General features: G+C 35.6%; 2 protein-coding genes across 5 annotated transcripts in view; both read right to left on the minus strand.

Annotated features, from left to right (window-relative positions):
* Positions 1-603: 603 nt before the first annotated feature.
* Positions 604-19,012, minus strand: LOC138691824 (zinc finger protein ZFP2-like). 2 transcript variants are annotated; one of them, XM_069814311.1, is made up of 5 exons: positions 17,695-19,012; positions 10,585-10,682; positions 9,740-9,817; positions 7,106-7,188; positions 604-2,742 (listed from the first exon to the last, which is right to left on the minus strand). In XM_069814311.1, exons 2-5 carry the CDS (start codon positions 10,675-10,677, stop codon positions 1,518-1,520), a joined length of 1,479 nt encoding a protein of 492 aa, XP_069670412.1. In that variant the 5' UTR covers positions 10,678-10,682; positions 17,695-19,012; the 3' UTR covers positions 604-1,517. The 2 variants fall into 2 exon arrangements, with proteins under 2 accessions (XP_069670412.1, XP_069670411.1); XM_069814310.1 differs by having other exon boundaries at positions 9,488-9,817.
* A 305-nt stretch (positions 19,013-19,317) lies between these two features.
* The window catches only part of LOC138691823 (zinc finger protein 235-like), a 32,666-nt gene continuing 26,140 nt past the window's right edge, over positions 19,318-25,843 (minus strand). For all 3 annotated transcript variants that reach the window (XM_069814309.1, XM_069814308.1, XM_069814307.1), the window contains one exon: positions 19,318-23,740. In XM_069814309.1, the coding sequence (XP_069670410.1) occupies positions 22,222-23,740 (1,519 nt within the window). In that variant the 3' untranslated portion in view covers positions 19,318-22,221. The remainder of the gene's footprint in view (positions 23,741-25,843) is intronic.

Consider the following 25,843-nt stretch of genomic DNA (forward strand, 5'->3'; position numbering starts at 1 on the left):
CTCCACGTGATATTGCAGAAATCCTGGACGGAAATATTATGTACATCTTAGTAATATCTGTTCTATCAAAATTTTGCATAGAATAAAAGTTATAGGAAATGGTTTTTAAAGAAACTTTCATTATGTAATATTTTAATAAAAATCAATAATAAGTGAGATATTTCGATTTATTTAATTCAGGCCCACTTATAGCCCCGCTTTTATATACAGTATTTTAAATTATATATAGCCTCTACTCTTAGTAACAATGAACTTAATTTCTATTCCAATTTTCATATAAATCTGTTCAGCCGTTATCGCCTGAAAATGTAACAAACATCTAGCCTGACAGAGATAAAACAAAAATTAAAAAAAAAAAGCGATTTTTGGTTTCAGGATGGATAATTATACATGTTAACACCAATTACTTCTGGAAAATCGAAAATTACCATAAAAATGTTGGATACAGATTTATTAGTATAGATGAACGCTTATCTATTGCAATTATAAAAAGAATTGTATTGGTCAAAACTTTTTTGAGCAGTGTACACAATTCCGAGGAAACGGATAATGTAAAATTAAAACTAACACTTATTGCAAACGTCTAAATATAAAAAAACTGTATAGCCAATGTTATAAATATTTATTTTGTTAGAACATTTGGCAACCAACACTGAAGTTTAGGATTTAACAAATTTCTTAGAATTCAAAATTACAAATGTCAGACGTTGTTCTACAATATGAAGGGGTGAGAATGAGAAAGTCCCAAATCATACCTTTAATAAAATCATATACAGTGTGAATTCATGTCTTACACATGTGGAGAAACTATCAGTAAAATATTGTGAAAATTACTCCACTAATGAACGTAGCAATACGGAGGAAAAATAATGATAACGCAACTAATCGCACTGTACTCTTAAACATTTAATACTCGCTCTTATAAAATGCCAGTGTCAATTAGGACTATATCATTCTTATCAATTCACATATAATATGAAAAAAATATGTTATCAATCTTCTTCAGCTATCCTGTTTCGAAGAATAAATTCCGATGTATCTTTGCATGTGTGCATAAATTTTCCTCTCTCCATAGATAATTTATACATACAGTGCTGACAAATTATCTGTAGCCTGACTGTAGGCGTATATGCCTAATTAGGTTTGCTTTAAGTGTGAAAAATTTTCCACAGTAATCACACTTCTAAGTCCCTTCGTCTGTGTGAAAGAAAGAATGTGCTTTCAAATGTGAAGATTTGGAAAAACGATTTCTGCATTCATCGCATTTAAATGGTTTCTCACCTGTGGGTACGGGAATGATCATTCAGATTACCCGATATTGAGAAAGACATTGGACTGACATTACATGTGTATAGTTTCTCTATCATGTGACTCGTGACTGCAGCTTCAACGGCGCCACCTGTGTGAAACAATTTTCACATTGATCACATTTGAATGGCTTTCCCTCTGTGTGAATGTGGGAGTGATATTTTAGAATTGCGCATTTTGTGATAAAGATTTTCCACACATGTCGCATCTCAAATACTCTTCCCTCTATGTATGCGAGAGTGGTTTTTTAGAATCCCACTTCTCGAGAAACACGTTCCACAGACATTGCATTTGAATGGCTTCTCCCCTGTGTGAATGCGGAAGTGATATTTGAGGCTTCCAGATTGTTTGTAAGACTTTCCACACATGTCACATTTGAAGGGCGTCTCCCCTGTATGTGTGCGGGAGTGAATTTGTAGATTCCCTGATCCTGAGAAACACTTTCCACAGGCTTCGCATTTGAATGGCTTGTCACCGGTGTGAATGCGGGAGTGAACTTTTAGGTTTGCGGATTGTTTGAAAGATTTTCCACAAATGTCACATTTGAAGGGCCTCTCTCCGGTATGAATGTGGGAGTGATATTTCAGGCTTGCGGATTGTATAAAAGAGTTTCCACACATGTTACATTTGAATGGCCTCTCTCTAGTATGTATGCGGCAGTGAGTTTTTAGACTCCCTCTTCCAGCCAAATACTTTCCACAAACATCACATTTGAAAGGCCTCTCCCCAGTGTGAATGCTGGAGTGATATTTCAGGCTAGCGGAATTAGAGAAACATTTTCCACACAATTCGCATTCGAATGGCCTCTCCCCGGTGTGAATGCGGGTGTGATAATTTAGGCTTGCATACTGTGAGAAGCATTTTCCACACATTTCGCATTTGAAAGGCCTCTCGCCGGTGTGAATGCGGGAGTGATGTTTCAGGCTTGTCATCTGCGAGAAAGTTTTTCCACACAAGTCGCATTTGAAAGGCCTTTCCCCTGTATGCTTGCGAGAGTGAATTTTTAGAGTCGTTGATCCTGAGCAACACTTTCCACAGGCATCACATCTGAATGGTGTATCACCTGTGTGAATTCCGGAATGACTTTTAAGACTTGCCAATTGTGAGAAGGATTTTCCACATGGATCGCATTTCAAAGGTTTCTCCCCAGTGTGTATGAGGGAATGACTTTTTAAATCTCGCGATCTTGAGAAACACTTTCCACAGATATCGCATATCAGTGACTTTTTCAAGATATGAGTCTGTAAATGACGTTTCAGAGATTGAGCCGTTGCAAAAACCTCATTACAGATGCTACACTTATTAGACTCATGGCTTAAGTTACTAGCAAATGAACTGTCAAGGTTGTAGCTGCAACACTGTGTTAATTCGTCTTCATTACGAGAAATTACGTCGCATTCTGGTGATCGGCTCTTTTTAACATTACTTGCATTGCTGAAATGAAAATTTAACAGTCTTAACAACTGGTAAACTCAAAATAAATGGACATTCATATAAAGACAGAGAAATCGAATCAATCGTAATTGAATGCTAAGTATTAAAAGTATATTTCCGATTTTGACTCTTTGCTATATAGAATGAAATATAGAATTGGAGTGAGCCACAGAAACGATGATCATCGCATGCCACTCTGTTTGCGGTTCTGAATAGTAAGATTTACAATACTACAGTGGCTGTAAAACGGAATATAGTTGTACTTGAATGTAACATAAATGAATATAGCAATAAATAAGGAAATAAACGTCTGTCGCCAGGGCCACCGACAGAATTTATGGGCATTTATTCAATACAATACTGTACTCTGATCCCCATTGAGAAACGTAACAGTTACAAGTTACCAGTTATTCTAAACATAATAATTATTCGCAAAATAAATTTTTCTATGATAAATTATCGAGCTTCAATTAGTCAGGTAATCTTTTCGTACTTTGATTTTTATTTTAATTGTAAAATTAATACTAATTGCAATTTTTTTGTAATTGTAAATTCAATACTAATCGTAATTTTATTCTTCATACTACAGTTGGAATCTCCTGGTAGAGGGGCAGAGAAGGCCTGACGGCCTTATCTCTACCAGGTTAAATAAATAAATACTAATACTAATACTAAAAGATAACCCCATACACAGATACGAATCTAAAATATACACTTTTATTACATTGAAAACTTTTAGCAAATCTTCACTTTAGCACAATATATTATATTCATAAAACATTATTCCTAAACACCTGTAATTTCTAACTTGGAGTCCGACATCAACAAACAATTCTCCTTGACTCCAATGATGCAAAATCATCAATGATATCATCAAAATTTAAAGATCTAGCAAGATGGCCTCCAGATAAGGAGGTGAATGTTACTCAGTCGTTTTTGACACATTGTTGATATGAATACATTATTTATTTCCTTCATTTTGCTGAAGGATCTTCCAGCATCAGCAACTGTCACAGGAATTATATAGAATTTTTTAATGGCTATACAGATATTTGGAAATAAACTGTCTAGTTTTAATTCCCTCAGACTATTTAGAAGATTAATAGGTTTGAGTGGGGTTGGCCCTAAATTAGAGGCATGAGTTGCTTTAAATATCTCGACTCATCACTGATCTCTTTGTTAATGTCTTCATAATATTTTTCACGCAGTCTAGAACCCATATTAATATCTTCCAATTTTTTCTGTCTCTCCTTGTGCTTCTCAGCTCCTGACTTATGCCTGCCCTTATCCATTGTGCAGATAAGTATAACTGATAACACTAATGAACAGAATTTACTAGACAAGATCGACAACGAAAAGACGAAAGTATCGACACGAAATATACAATGTACTGAAAAGGAAACGTGATACTGCGACTTCAGTTTGGCAGTCATTAGCATATTGCGGTGGTAGTTAAAAAGGACAAGACAATAAATAATTGAACGTGTTTGGTACAAGCGACAGGAACATAGTTCAGGCAAATGGTGGGGCCTCTCGAGTGTCGTGTCAGTGAAAGTTAATGCGGCAAACTGATATTATATTATATAGAAGTCAAATATTTACATATGAACTGGTAATTTGTATTAATTGTACCATTGTTGAGTTAATATGTCAAATTTATGTAACAAATATTCTTACAAAATGTTATAGTACCCGTACGTATCTACAAATAATTATTAATGATAATAACAAGTAAATAGACTCACTTAATCAGACGGGCCCTTATTGCTCACGGGCCCATATGCATTTGTCTCCTTTGCCCCCCCTTCTCGGCGGCCCTGTCAGTCGCTATAAAATGTATTTAAAATTGAAGTAAGGGGAGCAGACAGTTATTTTTAAACTTTTTTTTTCCATTTTGTGTAAAATACTATTTCTTTGTATGTAGAGAGCTCATGGCTATAGCAACTCAACCTAATATAACCGGAATTTTGTCCCGTAGGAGTTCTTTTACATGCCAGTAGAGCTACTGACATGAGCCTGTAGCACTTAAGCACACTTAAATGTCATCGACCTGGTCCAAGATCGAACCCGCAACCTCGGGCAACAAGGCCAGTGCTATACCTAGTGTACCATTGTTGAGTTAATATGTCAAATTTATGTAACAAATATTCTTACAAAATGTTATAGTACCCGTACGTATCTACAAATAATTATTAATGATAATAACAAGTAAATAGACTCACTTAATCAGACGGGCCCTTATTGCTCACGGGCCCATATGCATTTGTCTCCTTTGCCCCCCCTTCTCGGCGGCCCTGTCTGTCGCTATAAAATGTATTTAAAATTGAAGTAAGGGGAGCAGACAGTTATTTTTAAACTTTTTTTTTCCATTTTGTGTAAAATACTATTTCTTTGTATGTAGAGAGCTCATGGCTATAGCAACTCAACCTAATATAACCGGAATTTTGTCCCGTAGGAGTTCTTTTACATGCCAGTAGAGCTACTGACATGAGCCTGTAGCACTTAAGCACACTTAAATGTCATCGACCTGGTCCAAGATCGAACCCGCAACCTCGGGCAACAAGGCCAGTGCTATACCTAGTGTACCAACAAGGGCAACTTTATAAAAATTAACCAGTCGGAAATGAAAAACGTTAATTTACGACAGGAACTACTAAAACTGTACTGAATATGAGGAAAAAAAAGAAATTTGAAATCTCAACCAGACATCGAAACATTGTCATGAAAACTTGAAAGTAACCAATTCGACCAAAATTAAGACCAGCATAGTTCTTTTCTGTCTTCATTATTTGCAAATTCATAAATGCCATTCATAGAGGCATATGAGACGTAACTGTCCTCAAGAGAACAAGTGTCTACCTGAAATCTATGCAATTGAATATATATATATATATATATATATATATATACCGTCGCGCAGGGTGACTTTGTGCCAGGGGGGTGACTTTGTGCCATTCGCGCATTTCATAAAAAACGTAAGGAAGTAGACTTTAAAACCTTGTCACGGTCTTAAAGAATACTTCCATACGTTTTTCGCGAATGGCACAAAGTCATCCTCATGGTACAAAGTCACCCCTCGCGACGGTATATATATATATATATATATATATATATATATAAATTTCGTTATATTATGCGACATGCCTCAGGATAATCCTTGAAGTTTAGGCACATAACTATTTGCCTGGTTTGTACTTAGAAAATGCTCCTTCAATCATATGAGTGAAACATTTATCATTAGTCATTTGATTTCAATAAGATACTCGCAAATTCTATACCTCATTTTTGTATTTCAGTACCAATTTTTTTAATTTTGGACAACCCTGGAACCCAAACTATTTACATTTCACACGATTTTCCTTTCAGAATTATGCATGTCATCTTAAGTTCTCTTGATGAAAAAAAAAAAATGTTAATTTTTATGACAGTCATGCGAGTTTTATTTTTCAAATTCGTTGAATTTACATGGAATGGCCCATTTATGCATTCTTCGAGGCAGCAGATATGTTGGGAACTGTGAGCCATAATTAGTGTAAATGTAAGTTCATGTATTGTGGGTCCCTATCACCACGGCATGGCGCGTCCTCACTTGCGGATAGAGGAGACGACCTCCAGATATGGAGGGTAGCTGTGAATATGTTGAATGAGCAGTCGCGGACAGCTGATGGGGGTTGGTATTCCAGCTTCGGGGTTGGACGAAGGGCTAACAACCCATCACCGTAAAAAGCAGGTTGTTATGAATCCTTCAAATATTGGGCGAATCCAGAAATGCATATAGACTGTTAGTTGGGAGGAGGGAGAGAAACAGACCTTTGGGAAGGCCGAGACGTAGATGGGAAGATAATATTAAAATGGATTTGAGGGAATGGGTTATGAAGATAGAGAAAGGATTAATCTTGCTCAGGATAGGGACCGATGGCGGGCTTACGTGAGGGCGGGAATTAACCTCCGGGTTCCTTAAAAGCCAGCAAGTAAGTAAGTTCAGTGTAATTTATGGAAAATTTTGGGTCTTTACCCTATCTGTAAGCATTAAAATTTGTAAGTGACAGGTTCATTCTTCTCTATATAGAAAAGTGGAGACATCTTCCAGGCAAAACACATTACAAAATGGAGTGTACGGGAATGTAAAACTTCTCAGCAGCAGAGTGGTGCAACACAGCCAAAAATCGTAATTAGTCAATTTTTCGAATTATCAGTTATATATGAGAGAATTTGTATATTGAGGTGTCGATATGGATAACCAAATCCATATATTAATAAAAACAGTATTATATAGCTACCCGAACATTTAAGCCCCCATACAATCATTAAAAGAAGCAGTAAAAGATCGAAAGAAGAACTGAAACATGCAAACTACACTCACCTCTCAAGCAAAACTTTATCCTCCTTTGAAGATATTTCTACTTTCTCTTCCTCATGAAGTCTGTTCAGATCGAATGAGTCTTCCTGGAAAGGTGACAAAATAATGAACATAGCTTTAACTGACCACACAGATGATCTGTTCTCTCAATATCAGAACTGAACCTCAATCCTAATGATTACGATACAATTTTTTTCAGTAATTTTATAATGACTTTTATATGGAATAGAAGTCTTTTCTCCAAACTGTTTCCATATTCTTCCTTCAAGTAAACTTCCTTACATTCAGGCTATTTGTATGTATTGAAAAGCAATCAATTACTTATATTCAAGTGTTAATAGTGTACGCAAGATTCAAAATGGATTATTAGAAAAAATTGGAATAAAGTTTTAAAATTCAAAATATGTGCACATGGTGTAGAAAGTGCCTGCAGTTTGCGGAACCACATCTTCTTACAATAATCCAGATAAACAAACAGGAAATTGAGATTTAAACATCACACATATTGCCAATTCATCATAACTGAAAGATTTATTTCTCCAAAAGCAAACTCTCTATCTCGATTTGTTCTTTTTGAAATAATATATCAATATATCACAACAAAATCTTCTTTCCTCCACACATGCGAAATATAATTTGACCGTTACTATCAAATATATCTAATATTGATTGTTCCATTGGATTCAGTAGATCCAGAATTCGAAATTTATCAAGATATGGAACTTGACGTATGTCGTCATTGTAGAAGAAGGTTGTAAGACATTTCAATGTAGATCAAAGTTCGTAAATGATGATTTTATAATGATGACGATGAAAATAATAATAATAATAATAATAATAATAATAATAATAATAATGGTGGTCGAGGTGACGGTGGTGGTGGTGGTGGTGGTAGTGGTGATATTGATGATGATAATGATGATAATAATAGTAATTATTTTATTATTATTATTATTATTATTATTATTATTATTATTATTATTTTTAAGTTCTATAATCTATGAAATCTCTTTGCTGCATAGTTTACAATATTGTCCCACTGTACCCTACAAACAAGAACAATTTTCCAGTTCTCATAATTTTTTAAAACTTATAGGTCTCTTTCAGATTTTCCAAATATCTAAACCAAGGCTGATTTTACAATTGGAAAACTCACCGAAATAAGGGTGTAGCCAACAGGTCTATAATACAGGTTTCACGAGAAAGGAAAATAATTTCAAGGGCAAATTTCCTTAGGTTTATATTTACTAGTAGAACCTTTTCACTAATCAAGCATAAAAGTTTATTCAGCTATTGAATGCAATTATTAATTTTTATAAATAAATGGTTCAAAATTACTTTTTTTTTTTTTTTACCCAAGTCACATATTTCATTAATTTGATGTTACAACCATTTTTCAGGGAAGGTCTTAAATTATCCCAATAAATTAGAAAAAAAAATCGGAATATGGGACATGCATTCTGACAAAAAGAATTGTGAGTTAACAGCAGCTGAGGTACTGAAAAATGTGCCATTCTGTCATATTTGTTTGTGACAGAATAAAACAACATCTTCATAATGTAACCTGAATTACTATTTTCCTGTAAACTAACTTGTTAGCAAAGTTCGATGACATTCAATCTTTTCCTGAATTTTAATAAATCTATATCATCATCGTCATCATCATCATCATCATCATCACCATCACCATCATGATCATCAGCCATACAGGTTTATAATATAAGCCCAGAATATCCACCGGCGTGGTTCAGTTGGTTAAGGCGCTTGCCTGCCAGTCTGAAGTTGCGTTCGGGCGCGGGTTCGATCCCCGCTCGGGCTGATTACCTGGTTGGGTTTTTTCCGAGATATTCCCCAACCATAATGTGAATGCAAGGTAATCTATGGCGAATCCTCGGCCTCATCTCGCCAAATAACATCTCGCTATCACAAGTCCCATGGACGCTAAATAACCTAGTAGTTGATACAGCGTCGTTAAATAACTAAAATAAAAGATAAATAAGCCCAGAAGGAGTGTTACGGTCGACGAAAGTTTTAATAAACCTATTTATGAGTCTAAATATCTGATTTGATAACTAGCATAGTAATTTCTACATCAATAGCAACAAACATTATTTATTGTAAAGTAGCAATAAAATTCTGTTGCTATGTTTCATTTTTTCTATGCATTCGAGATAATCCTTTCTGTAGCTGAACACAAATATGTATTTGCGCAATATTATTTGATTGTTCAAAAACGAGAGCAGATTATATTCAGAAATTATTACAAAAAATAATAAATAAAAGAAAGAAGGAAAATCAATTAATAATATTCCCAGATTGTCAATGACTCTCTGTTATACTTAAATCACACTAGCTATATCTGCATTATGATATTGAAAAACTTACATCAACTTCAGACTTCACCATAGGAAAGGTAATGGGCACAGGAGTACTTTCAACTTCAGACTTCACTATCGGAAAGCTAACAGGCTGTGGAGTGTCTTCATCTTCACATTTTATCATGCGAAAGCTAACAGGCTGTGGAGTTTCTTCAACTTCACATTTCATCATGCGAAAGCTAACAGGCTGTGGAGTGTCTTCAACTTCACATTTCATCATGCGAAAGCTAACAGGCTGTGGAGTGTCTTCAACTTTTACCTCAGATGTGAGATCATAACTGTGGTCCAAACATTCTGTTTTGATGCCTGGCACTTGCCGATGCGATAAATCTCCTTCCTACAAATCATGAAGATGTCATGAATAAATAATTTAGCCAAGTTCAAATTGACAGCATTCGTAACTGCTATCAATCAGGTTCTGCATGGCAATCACTGGCTAATTATTTCAACAAAGATAACAATTTAGAGACGAAACTTACAGGTAGAAGAGATAGGAGACTTTAGGGACATGTGGAATGGTAGATAATTAGCCAAGTCTTCCATTCTAAAAATAATTTACATGCTGTAATATGAGTAAAAGAATCTAACTCAGTATCTACGCTATGTGAGTAGACGTCTTTTCGAATTCAATATTTTATTACCGGCACTGAACACATAACCAAATTGGAATTATAAAAAACATAGCAAAAGAAACAAACATTGGAAATATCCAACCTCAAGGTTCTTCGTCATAGAGGAGGCAAAACCTACGGCTTTTAAAATCCCCACAGGAATAATGTGATATACGAGGCATTAAACCCAATTGACTTAAAGTAGATAACGATTATCACTGCTAATAAATAAGTGTAAGATCAATACAATTCATGATCTTTCTTTTAACCAGTGATACTAGTACCATTGTTATGGAAAAATAATTCGATTAATGCATGCTCAGCCTTGAACTTGGTTCTTGTTTTATATCTACATTTATCCTCTTTGGTTATTTTCTTATCCAGCAGCAATGGACGTCAATAATCAGATATCTACTAAGTATATGTCTAATTCCTTGCACATTGCAATTGGTAGAGAAACAAACAAAGTACATAGTGAGTCTTTTCAGTTTACCTCTGATAAAGTCGTATTCTCTTTTATTTCACATGTGTTATGTGGTTCTAAACCCAATAGGTCAACCACAGGTTCCATCTTGATCTCATCCATCACAACTGAAAGAAAAGTTACAGTAGGCTAACTGAAAGTGATTTACAGAAAGTGAGCTGTGCAGGAGAACGCATTACAACTTGGCATGATAATTCTCTGGTCAGCGAGAAAAGGCACGTAAGTCAAAAAGAATAATTTTTCAGAAGAGATTTTTTTTTTAATTTACTCTTTTTTTTTAGTAGGTTATTTTACGACGCTTTATCAACATCTGAGGTAAAATTTACTCTTATCTGAATATAAGTATAATAATGAAATTCATGTATGTTGGTTAAAGTAAAGCCCTTTTCAATTTAAAATACAAGAAATTTTATTATTTCAAAAATTATAAAAAAATACTAGACTTATGTGATTAGGTACAACACAAAAATCGAGTTTTTAACTTATGTGCCTTATCCCACCGACCAAAGAATTTTCATCCTAAATTAGTAAACATATCTCTACCTAGGGCAGGATATCATACAACAAATTCTGATGCAGAACTAATGGGTATTCATATCTCACTCCAACACCTACTGTACAGAATAGATAAATTTCAAAATGCTGTCATTCTCTCTGATTCTAAAGCAGCATTATATGCAATAAATTCATATAAAATGATGTCAATCCAAATTAAAGACTGCCACAAAATGATCCTACAACTTCAAAGACTACAGAAAAGAATTCAATTGCAATGGATACCTGCATATTGCGGAATTTGGAAATGGAACTGCTGACTTTCTTGCTATTCAGAATACAAATATAATCCTGCCTTTCACATCCATAAAAAACTAATTTAAAACATTTATAAAATCAAGCAAAACCAAGCACTATTTACCGAAGCCAAAGATAAAAAATGGAGCATTTTAATAAAAAAAAAAACAGAAATTATTAAAGAAATCCCACGTAAATCTGCAAAATTCAGACTGCTTACACAACACGATTATTTGGCCAAACACTTCAATAAAATAGGAATTTACACAAATCCAAATTGCCCCCTATGCAACAAAGAAGAAGATAAGACAGAAGATCATCCACAAACCTGTGAAGTTCTACCTGATGGATCCACCACAGAGAAATATTGGAGAGCAAGAACGCTAATGGCTTCATTGCCAAAGCCCGGCATTAGATAACAACAACAACATCTCTAACTAAGGGAGCAGAGGTTAATTGGAATATCCTGGTCTCCGATCGGGTCAAAAACCACGATAGAATTGATATTTAACTCTTGCGGTGAATTTCGGTGAAGTCCGAAAGGGTCTAATTAATCAAATCCAAGCTCCTCAGCTTCACGCTGGGATCTTTTTAAAATACGAAAGAGAGAGTGGTTAGCGGAAAGCTACAGCATTTACCTTTCCCAAGAAAAACTGCAAACAAGGCGAGATGAGTGTTTTCACAGTAAAAGATTCTGGACGTAAACTATCCCGCCATTCGGATATCCGGGAGGGGGATGCTGGGGAAGGACACATTATGAAGCAACCCAACACAGAGAAGAAAAGAAGATTGAGAATTGGACTGTGGAATGTAAGGACTCTTCTGCAGGCAGGTAAGTTGGAAAAATTGAAGCAAAAAAAGAAAATGAGAAGTAAAGTGGATGTGATGTGATGGGAATATCAGAATTAAAGATGGGAAAATAGTGGTGAATTGGTGAGTGATGAATTTAGATTGTTCTATTCAAATGGTGAGTGCAAAGGAAGTCATGGTGTTGGTGTATTACTGGGACCACATGTGAAAGATTAAGTGATATCAGTGCGTTATGTAGATGACCGGTTGATAATGGTAAGACTACTAAAGATGACAATGGACTTACGAGAGGACACGCTCTGTATATCACCGAATTAAATAAAATTGTGTGAGATAAAAGTACAAAAAGTACTGTTTAAAATCATACCTGGTATGGGTGGCCAATGACCCCTCGTTTTGAAAATATTGGCTATTGTTTGTGACATACTTCCATTAGGTGCTCAATAGGGAAGCATTAGACTGTGTAACAGCGTAGCCCATATGGTTGAATGCTGAGTTATTATCCAGGCAACCTCAGTTCGAATCTTAACTGATCCTATATTTTTCTTTTAATAATAATGATTAATATTGTGATCACAGTTATCTGCTTACATACCTATATCATATTTCTCAATGTATTGAATGCTTCAACATGTTTTAAACAAATTACTAATTAACTAACATTGTATTGTAAAGGATAAACAATCAAATACTGCTCACGTAGGAAGGTAAGATTTGTCACTGGTGTTTGTTCTATTTCTGTAGCAGCGTTTCTATTTCATTTTGTACCCGATTCATTACGATGTCATAAAAACATACATATTTCCTGCACCATGCACAGCAAATGAAAGAAGATTGTCCACAGTCACACACATTTTTCCACACTTCTGCTGCGAAACAGTTATCCTTCACATTCACAAACACTTCTCGTTCGTTTATCAATTGTGATGCATACCACGCATATTTCAACATGGCTTTGAATATAGGAACTGACAACTGAAAGTGAATTAAAATAATAATAATAATAATAATAATAATAATAATAATAATAATAATAATAATAATAATAATGATAATAATAATGATAATATCAAGTTTTAAAAATGAGAAGGCATTAGGATTCGAACTCGGGTTGCCTGGATGACAACTCAGCATCCAATCACATGAGCTAGGCCCTTACACAGACTAATGCTTCCCTATTAGGCACCTAACGGATGTCTGTCACAAACAATAGCCAATATTTCCAAAACGAGGGGTCATTGGCCACCCATACCAGGTATGACTTTAAACAGTGTGTCTTGTACTTTCATCTCACAAAATCTGATTTAATTCGGTGATATACAGAGCGTGTTATCTCCTTGTTAGTGCTAGTGCAAGTTTATATGCCACATAGTGGATTAGCAGGCGATGAAGTGGAAGAAAGCTATGACAAGATAGAAGAAATAATTGAGAAGAGGAGAGCATGCGTAATTATAATGGAAGACTGGAACGCAGTTGTAGGAGGACAAGATGGAAGAACAGTTGGAAAATATGGATTGCGAAAAAGAAATGATAGAGGAAAATATTTGGTGAATTTCTGTAAACGAAATGGTATGATTGTTGGAAATACATAATTTCAACAACATAAACGAAGGAGATATACATGGGAATACCCAAGAGACGAAAGGAGATAAGAGAGAGAGAGTGATAGACTATATCAGGCCTGCACAAGGTTTGCGCTCTCTGAGCCGGCTCACAGCTCATGAGTGGAATGCAGATATTAGCTGCGCTTTGAATAAGGGTGGACTGGAAGAAGGGCTGTGTTGTACAAAATGTAGTATTAAGAGTGTTCATGAAATGAATTCCCGTTCAGGGTTTGCAAAACTATCTTGGAGTATCATTAATTGCTAATTTCCTAGAAGACGGGCAAAATCCAACATGGCTGACGAAAACTACCAAAAACGTTCTGCCAACTATGAAGTCCAAATGTCACCAAACATTGCTCAATCAAAGATGAAAAACCAAATATATAATCATAATTTTAAGAAGAACAAGCCCTCCAAAGAAATGAAAATATATTTAATTTTTTTCCTTTGATTTTTTTGGCATTTCTTAGCATTCGAACTTCATAGTTGGTAGTACTTTTCTGGCAGTTTTCGTCCGCACTTTACCCCCAAAAATCACTAAAACACAAAACAAAACATAATAATTTATCATCTTATCAAATAAAATTCAATTCTCATCGACGTGTTCATCGACAACCACTTCACTTCCAGTATAAATGACACAGACTTTAAGGCAATCTAAACTTAAACCATGCAAGCAACAAAGAACTAAACCAACACTTTGTCGTACAGTCAACTGTTCATAAATAAACCACGTCTTTACACTGAATGAAATTCTCTTCGAACACTTATTACACCTTAACATCTACACAAAATTCAGTAAATAATTCCTTTAAACCGCAGAAAAACAGTTTTCTCCTCAACATTCAACACAATCCTTATTCACCAGCGAAAGAACTAACCCAAAATCGTCACAAAATGTAATAAATAACTTCAGAACACGGATTCCTTCCTTTCCCTCTTACTTAAAAATTCCAACCTTGTGCACACAAAATAAATTATTGGCGCTAAAAAGTGCCTTTTCATAAGCATGATGCGCATTCGACAAATCTACAATGTAACATCACTCACGTCAAACAACCAAAAACAACCGACGTCATTATCCATTCAAAATTAATGAAAATTCTAGAATAAATTACAACTATAAGCAATCAAATCGAAAGAAAATCATAAAATGACAAACTTTCAATACCTTTAGCCATCAGACACAACATAACACCACTCACGTCAAACAACCAAGAACAACTGATAACGTCATTAACCATTCAAAATTAACGAAAATTCTAGAACAAATGACAACTATAACCAATCAAATTAAAAGAAAATCACGGCGACACCTAGTATAAAAAACGTAGAACTAACATGTAAAAGTCATTAAAAGATCACTAACATTTAACTCTGAAATAAAAAAGTTGGTAATACTATATTCAAACCAAGTGCCCGTCTTCTATGAAATTACCCATTAATTAATAAAGAAATATTTATTTTACAGAAATAATATAAATTCTATAGCTACTTAAATGTACAATATCATTTTCTTAGATTTTTATTTATCAGTACATCAAACGGCTGTTGGCAGCTGACAGGAACAGTAGCCTACTGATCATAATGAAACATCAGTTACAGATGTTCGATGACTGCCTTTATTAAAAGTTGATTAGGCCTATAGAAAAAAGTTGCTCACAAATATAAATGTTGAGCCAAACACAGTAATTATTTTCACAGCCAGCCTGTGTAGTCGTGGATATTATTGCTAATGTTTAGTCTTGTAAAACTCAACCAGCCTAGTAGTATTACTCAAACGATCTATAGCCCTTAGGTCACATGGAGATCAGTAAGTTCGGGCTGTAAATCGTTAAATGTTAAATGTTATGTTCCGTCTTTTAGATTCCTCCATACTGTACTGTAGCAGTAGGTAAGCAACGTGAAACAGTTACTGAGAATAGGCCTACTCACTGCACTCCACTAGATAATTGAGTGGTCGTTTCCCTCTCCTCTACCCAGAGCAAGTCTATGTCATTCTGATGTATCTTCCTCTCCGTTTCGGCGAGCGGTGTGGACTATATACTGTTACAGGAAAGATTCCGAAATTGCTTAAAAATGCGAAGACTTTACCAGGAGCGGATATTAACTCCGATCACGTCCTACTGATAGGCGAAGTAGATATTCGTCTGAAGAAGGTAAGAGGAAGACAGGTGACGAAATAACTGAACATGGAAAAAACTGAAGAATGAACAAGACAGAAGAAAATTTGAAGCAAATTTTCAAGAGAAAGCCGCTACATTAGAATCCACATCTGAGAAGGGTAATGAGTACTGGACTCATTTAAAAAGTTGTATACAGAAACAGTAGAAGAAACAATAGGATACACAGAAGGTGTGAGAATTAAGAAATCTTGGAAAATGTTGGAGCAGACGGAGAAGAGGGGAAAAATGGAAAAATATCAACACAGTAGGAGGTACAAGAAACTAAACAACAAACTAAGAGCAACTGATAAAGCAAAAGAAGACTGGATGAAAGAGAAATGTTAAGAAATAGATAATCTAGAGAGAAAAAGAAGTAAAATGTTTGGACTTCACAAATAAGAACAGGAAATCCATGTGGTTGATGGAGGATGACATCGGAAATGAAATAAAAGAGAAACAACGAATACTATACAGATGGATGAAATATATAGAACTGTTATATGAGACAAGGAATCGTCCAGATGACTTGCCTATAGAAGACAAAGAAGCCGTATCAAAAGACGAAAAAGGAATTTCTATTTTAAACAAAAAGTTGAACTAGCACTTAAGGAAATGAAGAATGGGAAAGCAACAGGAGTTGATGTAATTCCCATTGAATTAGTGAAATGCTTGGGTGAAGACAAGAAGCAAATTCTATAATCATGCAACGAAATAAATCAGAAAGGCGAATGGCTTCAAGATTCTACAGAGACAGTGTTGATTCCAATACCGAAGAAAAATAATGCCAAGAAATGTAAGGAGTTCAGGACTATCAGTCTAATATCGCACTCGGCGAAGATTCTCTTGCGAATACTGAATAGAGATTTATATTCTAAGATGGAAGAACAGTTGAAGGAGAGCAGTTAGACTTCAGGAAGTGAAAAGTTATGAGAGATGCAATTAGACTGCTACAGACAATCGGTGAAAGAAACCTAGAGAAGAATAAAGAAGTGTATATATAGTCCCGTCGCTCTAATTTCCGGCAGCCAATCGCGTTGCAGGTCAGCTACATTTAAACGTGTGCGTCTTGTGGTTCGCTTATGAAGACGTTATTCATTTCTTAAGGCCGATAAATGCTTAATATAATCGCCCGCCATTTTGCCTCTTTTGTTGGCGTTCGCAGAAAGCACACGAAGACGTTATTTGCCGCTCAATTATTTGCTGAATTACAGTGCGTTTGATTTATTATCATAGGAGCTACGACATGATAATGTTTAACGGTGTGTTTTCAGAACATGGGGGGGGGGAGCGATAGTGGAGAAAGAAGAATAAAGTGCATGAGATTTGCTGATGATATGACGTTGTTAGCAGAAGAGGAACATTATGGAATGAAAATAAATGCAAATAAGACGAAGAGCATGGTCACAGTAAGAAAAATATTAATATTACTAGGCCAATCTTCGATATTCTTCACACTTTTCCTGAGCCTGACGTCTTATTTGCGTTTCGTTATGAGTTAGATGGGTTAAATAAGGGCATATCAAAGTTATATGAGCCCGAAGTATGTTACAAGATATGTGGGTTAGTTGAGGCGGTATCTACTTACGTGACGTGATGCCGAGGAATGTCAAAAGCTTTCAATAATTTAAGAACGATTCTTCTACGTGTAGCCCTTTGTGAGGAGGTATCGAACCTTAACTTATATTTATATACGATGCAATCCAAAAAAAAAAAAAAAAAACTCTAAAAAATACAAAATTAGAACTCACCTCTTCCACTACTGTATTTTAGCGAAACGAGTCCCCAACTGTCTCATCTACCGAAAGTGGAAATTCACACACGCGCCAACCATAGAGATCAATGATGCCGTGAATGTGATGGAAATTACTGCTCCTGCGATACTATCTATCGGCCACAGTGTAGTACATATGCATCGTTGCTTACGAGATTACACGTGTAATAACGTAAGCAACGATATGCATCCATAGATAGTTGATAACCACTATGATTGCTACTATCGCCTCATCACAGACAATGCGAAATAGTACCGGCACAGTCTATTGTTCCCAGTATCCTCAAAATTGAAGCTTCGTGACTGTATATACTAATATAGACTGTGTATCGCCATTCTAGCAGAGTTGCCGGATGTGGATACTAGTCGCTATTCTGGCGCCTTTTATGTTCCTTGTGGCGATGAAAATTTTCACTTAGCTATACGGCTACTTTTCTGGCGTCTTTAATGTATGTATGTATGTATGTATGTATGTATGTATGTATGTATGTATGTGTCTACGCACTTCACTTTGCGTGATTCGGTTTCCACATTAAAATTTAAAAAATTATGTAAGTAAAACATTCTTTTCACAAGACTGTGATCCATTTTACGTAGTATTCTTTATAATGTAAATATCCGTCAGTTCTTGTAGTTCCGTTCACTTTCAAAAGAAGGCAGAGCGTCCACAGTATAAGATACTGTGGAGTAACGTTCAAGATTGCGTAGAAAACTTCTCCAGGCTCTGGTACGAGAATCTAAAACGTGTATATGTGATTTACAATGATGTTTTTAATAACATAATTAAGTGGAATTAACGCATATTATAAATTGATTAAATATGTGGATTACATTACCAATTAAACTTTTATATATAATATATGTAATAATTATTGAAGATTCCTTTACAACATCCTGTATGTATTTTTCTGTTTCACAGATCTATGAAGGATGCAAAAAATTAAATGAAGGGATATGTAATATGTTCAAAGGTACAACATCTTCATGTACCTTGAAAAATACCCTCTTCTAATTTGGAACACATGGAATATAAGTGGGAATGTAGCTGTAAAAACTGAGTCCTATTTAAAAATATATTAGCCATCAGTGGCGGCTCGTGAACATTTGCATTGGGAGAGCTGCAGTAGATTTTTGTACATACAAATTTCACTTCTCGCGCTCTAGAGTGGAGTTCGGGGTTTGAGATGGCTTACAAACCACAAGTCACGCTAAGGATGTTGATTTGTCAATTATTCGATATGGAGTATTGTGCACTACACAGAACTGTTACCGTAGTTTCCCCTAACTATGGTCCACATTTGTCACATTTTTCTTTGTATATTCAATACTATTCATCCAGATTAAGTGAAATTTTGGCTTTGGAATCTTGTAAGTGTATATTAAATAAATATTGACGTATGTGTTTGAAATTATTTAATTACAAGTGTTAAAAAATAATAAGGATTGGTACATAGTTGTATTCTGAGTTGCCCAACTATGGTCCACTCATATATTCATGCTTGAAAGCATGAATGTACTATAGCTGGAGTTGTACATCAATACATTGAGTTTCTAATTTAAGGGTAGAAACATAATCTAGCACAGAAATATTAAAAATAAATGAAAAGTACATGGATTCTTTTTATTAGTACACATTGCATAAACACACAATAAACAAGTAAAATCTGAAAGTCATTTTCCTTCAATAATGAACAACTACACTCACCGGCAAAAATACCGGGCCACCTAAAGTTTCTCAATTTTTTTTATGAGGTGAGAATCAGAAAAGCCATTATGAAATGAAGAAAAAATTGCTTCCCAGAAAAAAAAAAAAACTCTTCTTTAGTAGCACTTGCGCTATTATTTTCAACGCCAAACAATGGATATAATTAAAAGGTGTAAAAACTTACAAATTGTTTCAATTTTCTTCCAAATGTGCAACGATGTTGCTGGAGCAATTCTGGGCCTTTAGCTGGTTCTTCTGGAATTCAGCCCACATTCATCCAGACGTCTGCTTACAGTTCTCTCACTCACGTTAACTTGTCTTATATTCTGGAAGGCTCTTCTGGTCCCAAGAACTGCAGCCACATAACGCTGACTATTCCCATGTTTTATCAATGCAACCATTTTGCTGAATCGATAGGACTTAGTGACATTTGTATACATTGAAGTACTCCAATAGTGCCTCAAGAGAGCTTACCAGTCTGTAGACTTCTTCAGCATAGCTTGAAATGAGTGCGAGAAGTTTAGACACAATATTGCAAGAAGAACGAATCTTCTTTTCAGATCATTGTTTGCTATTACGTATTCAGTATTACATTGTTACATATCATAAAATAAATCAATAACTACATGAACCTCAGCACACCTACAATTATTTAAAAAATCCTACAATTTCAAAAATTTTAAATAAAATGTAGTTGGCCCGATTTTGTTGCCGGTGAGTGTATATTAAAGAACAAAAGTACTGTATCAAAATAAACTAACACATTCTCAGCAAAATATTATGCACATAAATTAACTGATAATGTTTGTTTACCATACTGAGAACTACATTCAGTACGATTATTTCTCTCCTTTGAATCTCCACTTCTCTTGTAATTCTGAAATTGAAAACAGATCTCTCTTTTTCGAGACGCATATGGGATCTTCAATTTGTTTTATTATGTTTTCCTTTCTATAGAATAAAATGTCTTCCACTTCTCGCCACCTCAGTAACTGCCGCTTCTTACTATACATGAAACAACAGCTCCATTGTTCTGCACTTCCAAAACTTTCCCTGGCCACAATTCCTCCTCAAAAGTAACTACCATATAACTATGTGCCTTTAGCATTATTTTAAGATATTTCGTCTTCTTTTCCAGATCTGACTCACTGTCTGTAAATATGGAGAGTACACCAGAAACATCATAATCTGTATCCAATTCAATTTCATCGCTCTCATAGTCACTTGCAGGGAAGGTTGTGATCCTTCTAACCTGAAGTTTTCGTTTTACCGGACCACTATTCTTGTTAGTACCAGTGATGCTGGAACAGACTAATATGTTAAATGGTGTTTTAGAATATACTGCGATACCGTATAGGCAGAAGTAAACAATAAAATTGTTCACAGTTCATTAAAACAAAGATTTCAAAATGAAATACAAATATGGTCCACGAAAAATTCTGGTATATAGTTGAGGACTGACTTCTAGCCTTGGCTAAACATTTCATAGTCCTTAACCTCCGCCAGTCTAATTATAACGGGAAAGTAAACACTATATAGCAAGGTTTAATTGTACAAACAATAATATATCTATAATTAACCAGTTCTACAGAGGAGAGCTTAATAAAACAAACACAAACTGAATGATTTCGTGTCTTCCCACATTCAATAGAACGATGCACACTGACCTTGTTAAGCATCCATATCATTGCCACGTGTAATGGTAGATAGAAGCATCTATGGGGAACATAATTCCATCAAAGTGGAGCCTAAATGGCAAACACCGAACTCTTGGGGGACTAAGTAGTACATAATACGTTTTGGACAATAGTTGGGTGCCTGGATCATAGTTATGGGAAATTACGGTACCTATTAAGTATACATTACCGTAGCTCACACAAATACGTAATTAACATGAAAAATATATTATTTCTGAATAATTATTATGTGCCGCGTGTATATTTGTAAAACTATTCCATCTCTGGCTTTCATGCTTTCATAAAAAACGCAACACAAAACAGTCATAAAATTTCGATAAGGTACCTCCAAATTGCATTAAATTTAACTGCAATACATATAGCTAATTATTAGTGTCGATATGATATAGTTTTCTGTGCGTAAGCTTCTGTTTAATCCTACCTTATATGCATTTTTTGTGCCCATTCCTAAATTCACCCCACCATACTCGCTCTTGTAAAATGTTGTCTGTGTCAATTAGGACTATATTATTCTCACCCCTTCACATGCAATATGAAAGAAAAAATGTTACGAATCTTCTTGAGATATCCTGTTCCGAAGAATAAATTCTCATATATCTTTGGATGTGTGTATAAATTTTCCTCCCTCCGTCATTTATACATACAGTGCTTACAAATTATCTCTGGCCTGAGTGTAGGCTTATATAGCTTATTAGGTTTGCTTTAAGTATAAACATTTTCCACAGTAATCACACTTGAATGTCTTTTCGTCTGTGTGAACAAAACAATGAGCTTTAAGATGTGAAAAAAGAATTTCCGCATTCATCGCATTTAAATGGTTTCACACCCTTGTGTAAGGGAAAGATCATTCAGAATACCTTATATTGACAAAGACATTCCACTGACATCACATATGTACGGTTTTTCTATCATATGAATTGTGAGTGAAGATTTAAAGAAGCCACCTGTGTGAAACACTTTTCACATTGATCACTCTTGAATGGCTTTTCCCCTGTGTGAATGTGGGAGTAATACTGTATTTTAGGCTTGCCGTAGCGAGAAAGATTTTCCACACAGGTCGCAATTCAACGACTCTTCCCTGTATGTATGCCAGAGTAAATTTTTAGAATTCCTCTTCCTGAGAAACATTGTCCATAGACATTGCATTTGAATCACTTCTCCCCTTGTGAATGCGGGAGTGATATCTTAGGCTTCCAGATTGTCTGTAAGACTTTCCACACAAGTCACATTTGAAGGGCCTCTCTCCTGTATGTGTGCGGACGTGAATTTTTAGATTCCCCGTTCCTGAGAAACACCTTCCACAGGTATCGCACTTGAATGGCCTCTCACCTGTGTGAACGCGGGAGTGATATTTTAGGTTTGCGGATTGTTTGAAAGATTTTCCACACACGTAACATTTGAATGGCCTCTCGCCTGTATGCATTCGGGAGTGAATTTTCAGATAGCTTATTCCTGAGAAATACTTTCCACAGTCATCGCATTTGAATGGCGTCTCACCTGTGTGAATTTGGGAATGAATTTTAAGAGTTGTCAAGTGTGAGAAAGATTTTCCACACATGTCGCATTTGAACGGCCTCTCTCCTGTATGTATGTGGGAATGAATCTTTAGAATTCCTGCTCCTGAGAAACATTTCCCACAGACATCGCATTTGAATGGTCTCTCCCCAGTGTGAATGCGGGAGTGATATTTTAGGTTTGTGGATTGTGAAAAACTTTTTCCACACATGTCGCATTTGAATGGCCTCTCCCCGGTGTGAATGCGGGTGTGATATTTTAGGGTTGTTAACTGTGGGAAAGATTTTCCACACAAGTCACATTTGAATGGCCTCTCCCCTGTATGTATGCGAGAGTGAATTTTTAGAGTCTGTGCGCCTGAAAAACATTTTCCACAGGCATCACATTTGAATGGCCTCTCCCCGGTGTGAATATGGGAATGATATTTTAGGTTTGTTACCTGTGAAAAAGATCTTCCACACAAGTCACATTTGAATGGCCTCTCACCTGTATGTATGCGAGAGTGAATTTTTAGAGTCTTTGTTCCTGAGCAACACTTTCCACAGACATCACATTTGAATGGCGTCTCACCTGTGTGAATTCGGGAATGATTTTTAAGACTTGTCAAATTTGAGAAGGATTTTCCACACGGATCGCACTTCAAAGATTTCGCCCCTGTGTGTATGAGGGAGTGACTTTTTAAATCTCTCGGACTTGAGAAACACTTTCCACAGATAACGCATCTCAATGTCTTTTCGCCTGTCTTTAAAAGTTGGTCATTTTTTAGATGCCCAGATTCTCGTGAAGACTTTGCACGGACATCACACTGAATTGATATTTCCCCTGTGTGTAGGATAGCATGCCTCTTTAAATAACTCAGTTCAAGAAAATACTTTCCACAGATATCGCATTTCAAAGACTTTTTCAATGTATGAGTCTGAAAATGACGTTTGAGAGTTTGAGCTGTTTCAAAAACCTCATTACAGATGTTACACTTATTAGACTCACTGCTTAAGTCACAAGCAATTGAACTGTCAAGGTTGCTGCAACACTGTGTTAATTCGTCTTCATTACGAGGAATTACGTCGCATTCTGATGATCGAATCTTTCTAACATTACTGGCATTGCTGAAATGAAAATTTAACACTCTAAACAACTGATAAAATCAAAAGAAATCAGCATTCATATAAAGAGAGAGAAATCGAATAAATCGTAATTGAACGCTAAGTATTAAAAGTTTATTTATGCTCGACTATGCCGAAATGTAGTAATTATACACCTGGTAGTAGCCCTTTAATGCACCTCATTATAGTACACCTATTCATTATAGTTCAGTTGTTCAGCCAATGTGAAATCACCATTGTAGCTTTATAAAAGCGCACGTATAGATTATTCTCGGATATACAGTCGAAAGACAACTAGCAAAACATTACGGAGGCTGGAAATCTAATACTGTCGCAAATTATGTTCTGTTACTATAATAATTAGCGTTAATTGTAAATAATATTCAAATAAATTCAATTTGTCATCTCGTTTTTCAATTCTACATCAATTCCCAGGTTATATCAAGATTAATGTTCATGTTATTCTCTAGATTATATCAAGGTCAATGACATTCGTTCCTCGGAAAAAATCAATACATTCGCGTCTGCGCAAATCTCACAATTTGGAAGGTCAGTTCCGCTCCTCACTTCGATAATCATAACATGAATACTTATGAATAATATCAAGTTAGAAATATGGTCGAGCATAAAAAGTCGTATGAAACTTGCCTATAATGGTAATCAACCCATTTATGCCTACTGGGTCGTTAACGACCCAGTGATTATAATTTGTATAAAATATCCCGGTAGTGTTATGTTGTGACTTCTATAAATTAGGTTGGTAACTGAGAGTGTTGTCTTGAGTTATAAATATCTGAGTTTGATTAGTGTCGCACCATTCACATTTTATTTGAAACTATCTCTCAGCATGCGTAACTGACTAGAAGTCTGCAGCACATAGCTAATAATTTCTATTTGTTGGCATGGAATGAGGCTCATTGTGGAGCTTCTGAATAGGATTCTGAAACATCAAAATGTAAGTAATACAATATATCCTGATAGCATTGTAACAGTTATAGTAATATAGCAACAATAACAATAGTTTTTTAGGGTCGGTCGTTAACGACCCAGTGGGAAAATGAGAGGTACCATTTTGTTGCTTAGTAATATTTCAGTTTATATGATTCTTTTTCGTTAGTTATAGTTTATTTTTGTTCTGATAGACTAGGAAGGGACTGAAAACTCATGAAATAATATCTGAACTTGAAGCAACAGACACGAGGAGCATATCTGGAGAAATTGATGTGTATATTGCACCACCTGTACATGGAGAAAGCGATGGGGATTCTGGAGATGAGGAGTGTAATAATCCAGACTGCTTGACGAGGACATTGTTGGAAGCAGAAGCTGAGGTAAGGTTTTCAAATGAAACAAGAGATGATGAAAATGAATCCCCTGAGTCTACATTGGAGGCTACGGTATTGTTGGAAGTAGAAGCTGAGGTAGAGACTACAACTAAAACAAGAGGGGATAAAAACTATAATCCAAGATCTGTACTGAATACAAAATATATTCCGCAGTGAAAGAAGGGTCAGACCCTCCCTAATTTTCCACCAGTTTATAATCCTGTCCAGTCGAGTCATCCATTATCACTTTCTAAAGACAGTCATCCAGCTGAATATTTTGACAGTTGTTTCACTGTGTTTCGCGTGCATCCTATAGGAACAGCAGATTGGTACTCAGCCAAAGAAAAGAAGAGGATATCCATTACACAATCCACCTCATCAAGAAAAACAATAGTTTTAAGGGAGGTGTTGATCAGATGGATCAAAACATAGCAGCATACAGAATTGGAATAAGAGGGAAAAAATAGTATGTTCCAATTCTTTTGTGGATGTTTGATGTCGCCATGAATAATCCATGGAAACAGCAAGATCAAAAGGAATTTCCTAGGATAATTTGTCATTCAGACGGACAACTGTAATCGCTATGATCCAGAAATATGGAACACCAGTATCTTCACCGGGGCCCAGAAAGCTTCTGAATGTGGGAAATATGGTCGCAGGTCCAGCAAGTCGCAATGCTGGACACTTGCTGGCGGTTGGTCAGCCACATCGCTGATGCGCTGTCTGCAAAAACAAGACTACTAAAGGCTGTTCCAAACCTTCATGCCCGGCTCCGCTTCAT

This window comes from Periplaneta americana, chromosome 16 (assembly GCF_040183065.1).
Source record: "Periplaneta americana isolate PAMFEO1 chromosome 16, P.americana_PAMFEO1_priV1, whole genome shotgun sequence".
In the NCBI taxonomy this organism is placed as follows: Eukaryota; Metazoa; Arthropoda; class Insecta; order Blattodea; family Blattidae; genus Periplaneta; species Periplaneta americana.

Bases quoted from the DNA above. Each gene is read 5' to 3' on its own strand.
- LOC138691824 (XM_069814310.1), bottom strand. From the start codon at position 10,677: ATGGATGAGATCAAGATGGAACCTGTGGTTGACCTATTGGGTTTAGAA. The intron at 9,818-10,584 runs GTAAACTGAAAA...CATGATTTGTAG, and splicing joins AGAATACGACTTTATCAGAG to GAAGGAGATTTATCGCATCG. The intron at 7,189-9,487 runs GTAAGTTTTTCA...TCACCTTTCCAG, and splicing joins TGGTGAAGTCTGAAGTTGAT to GAAGACTCATTCGATCTGAA.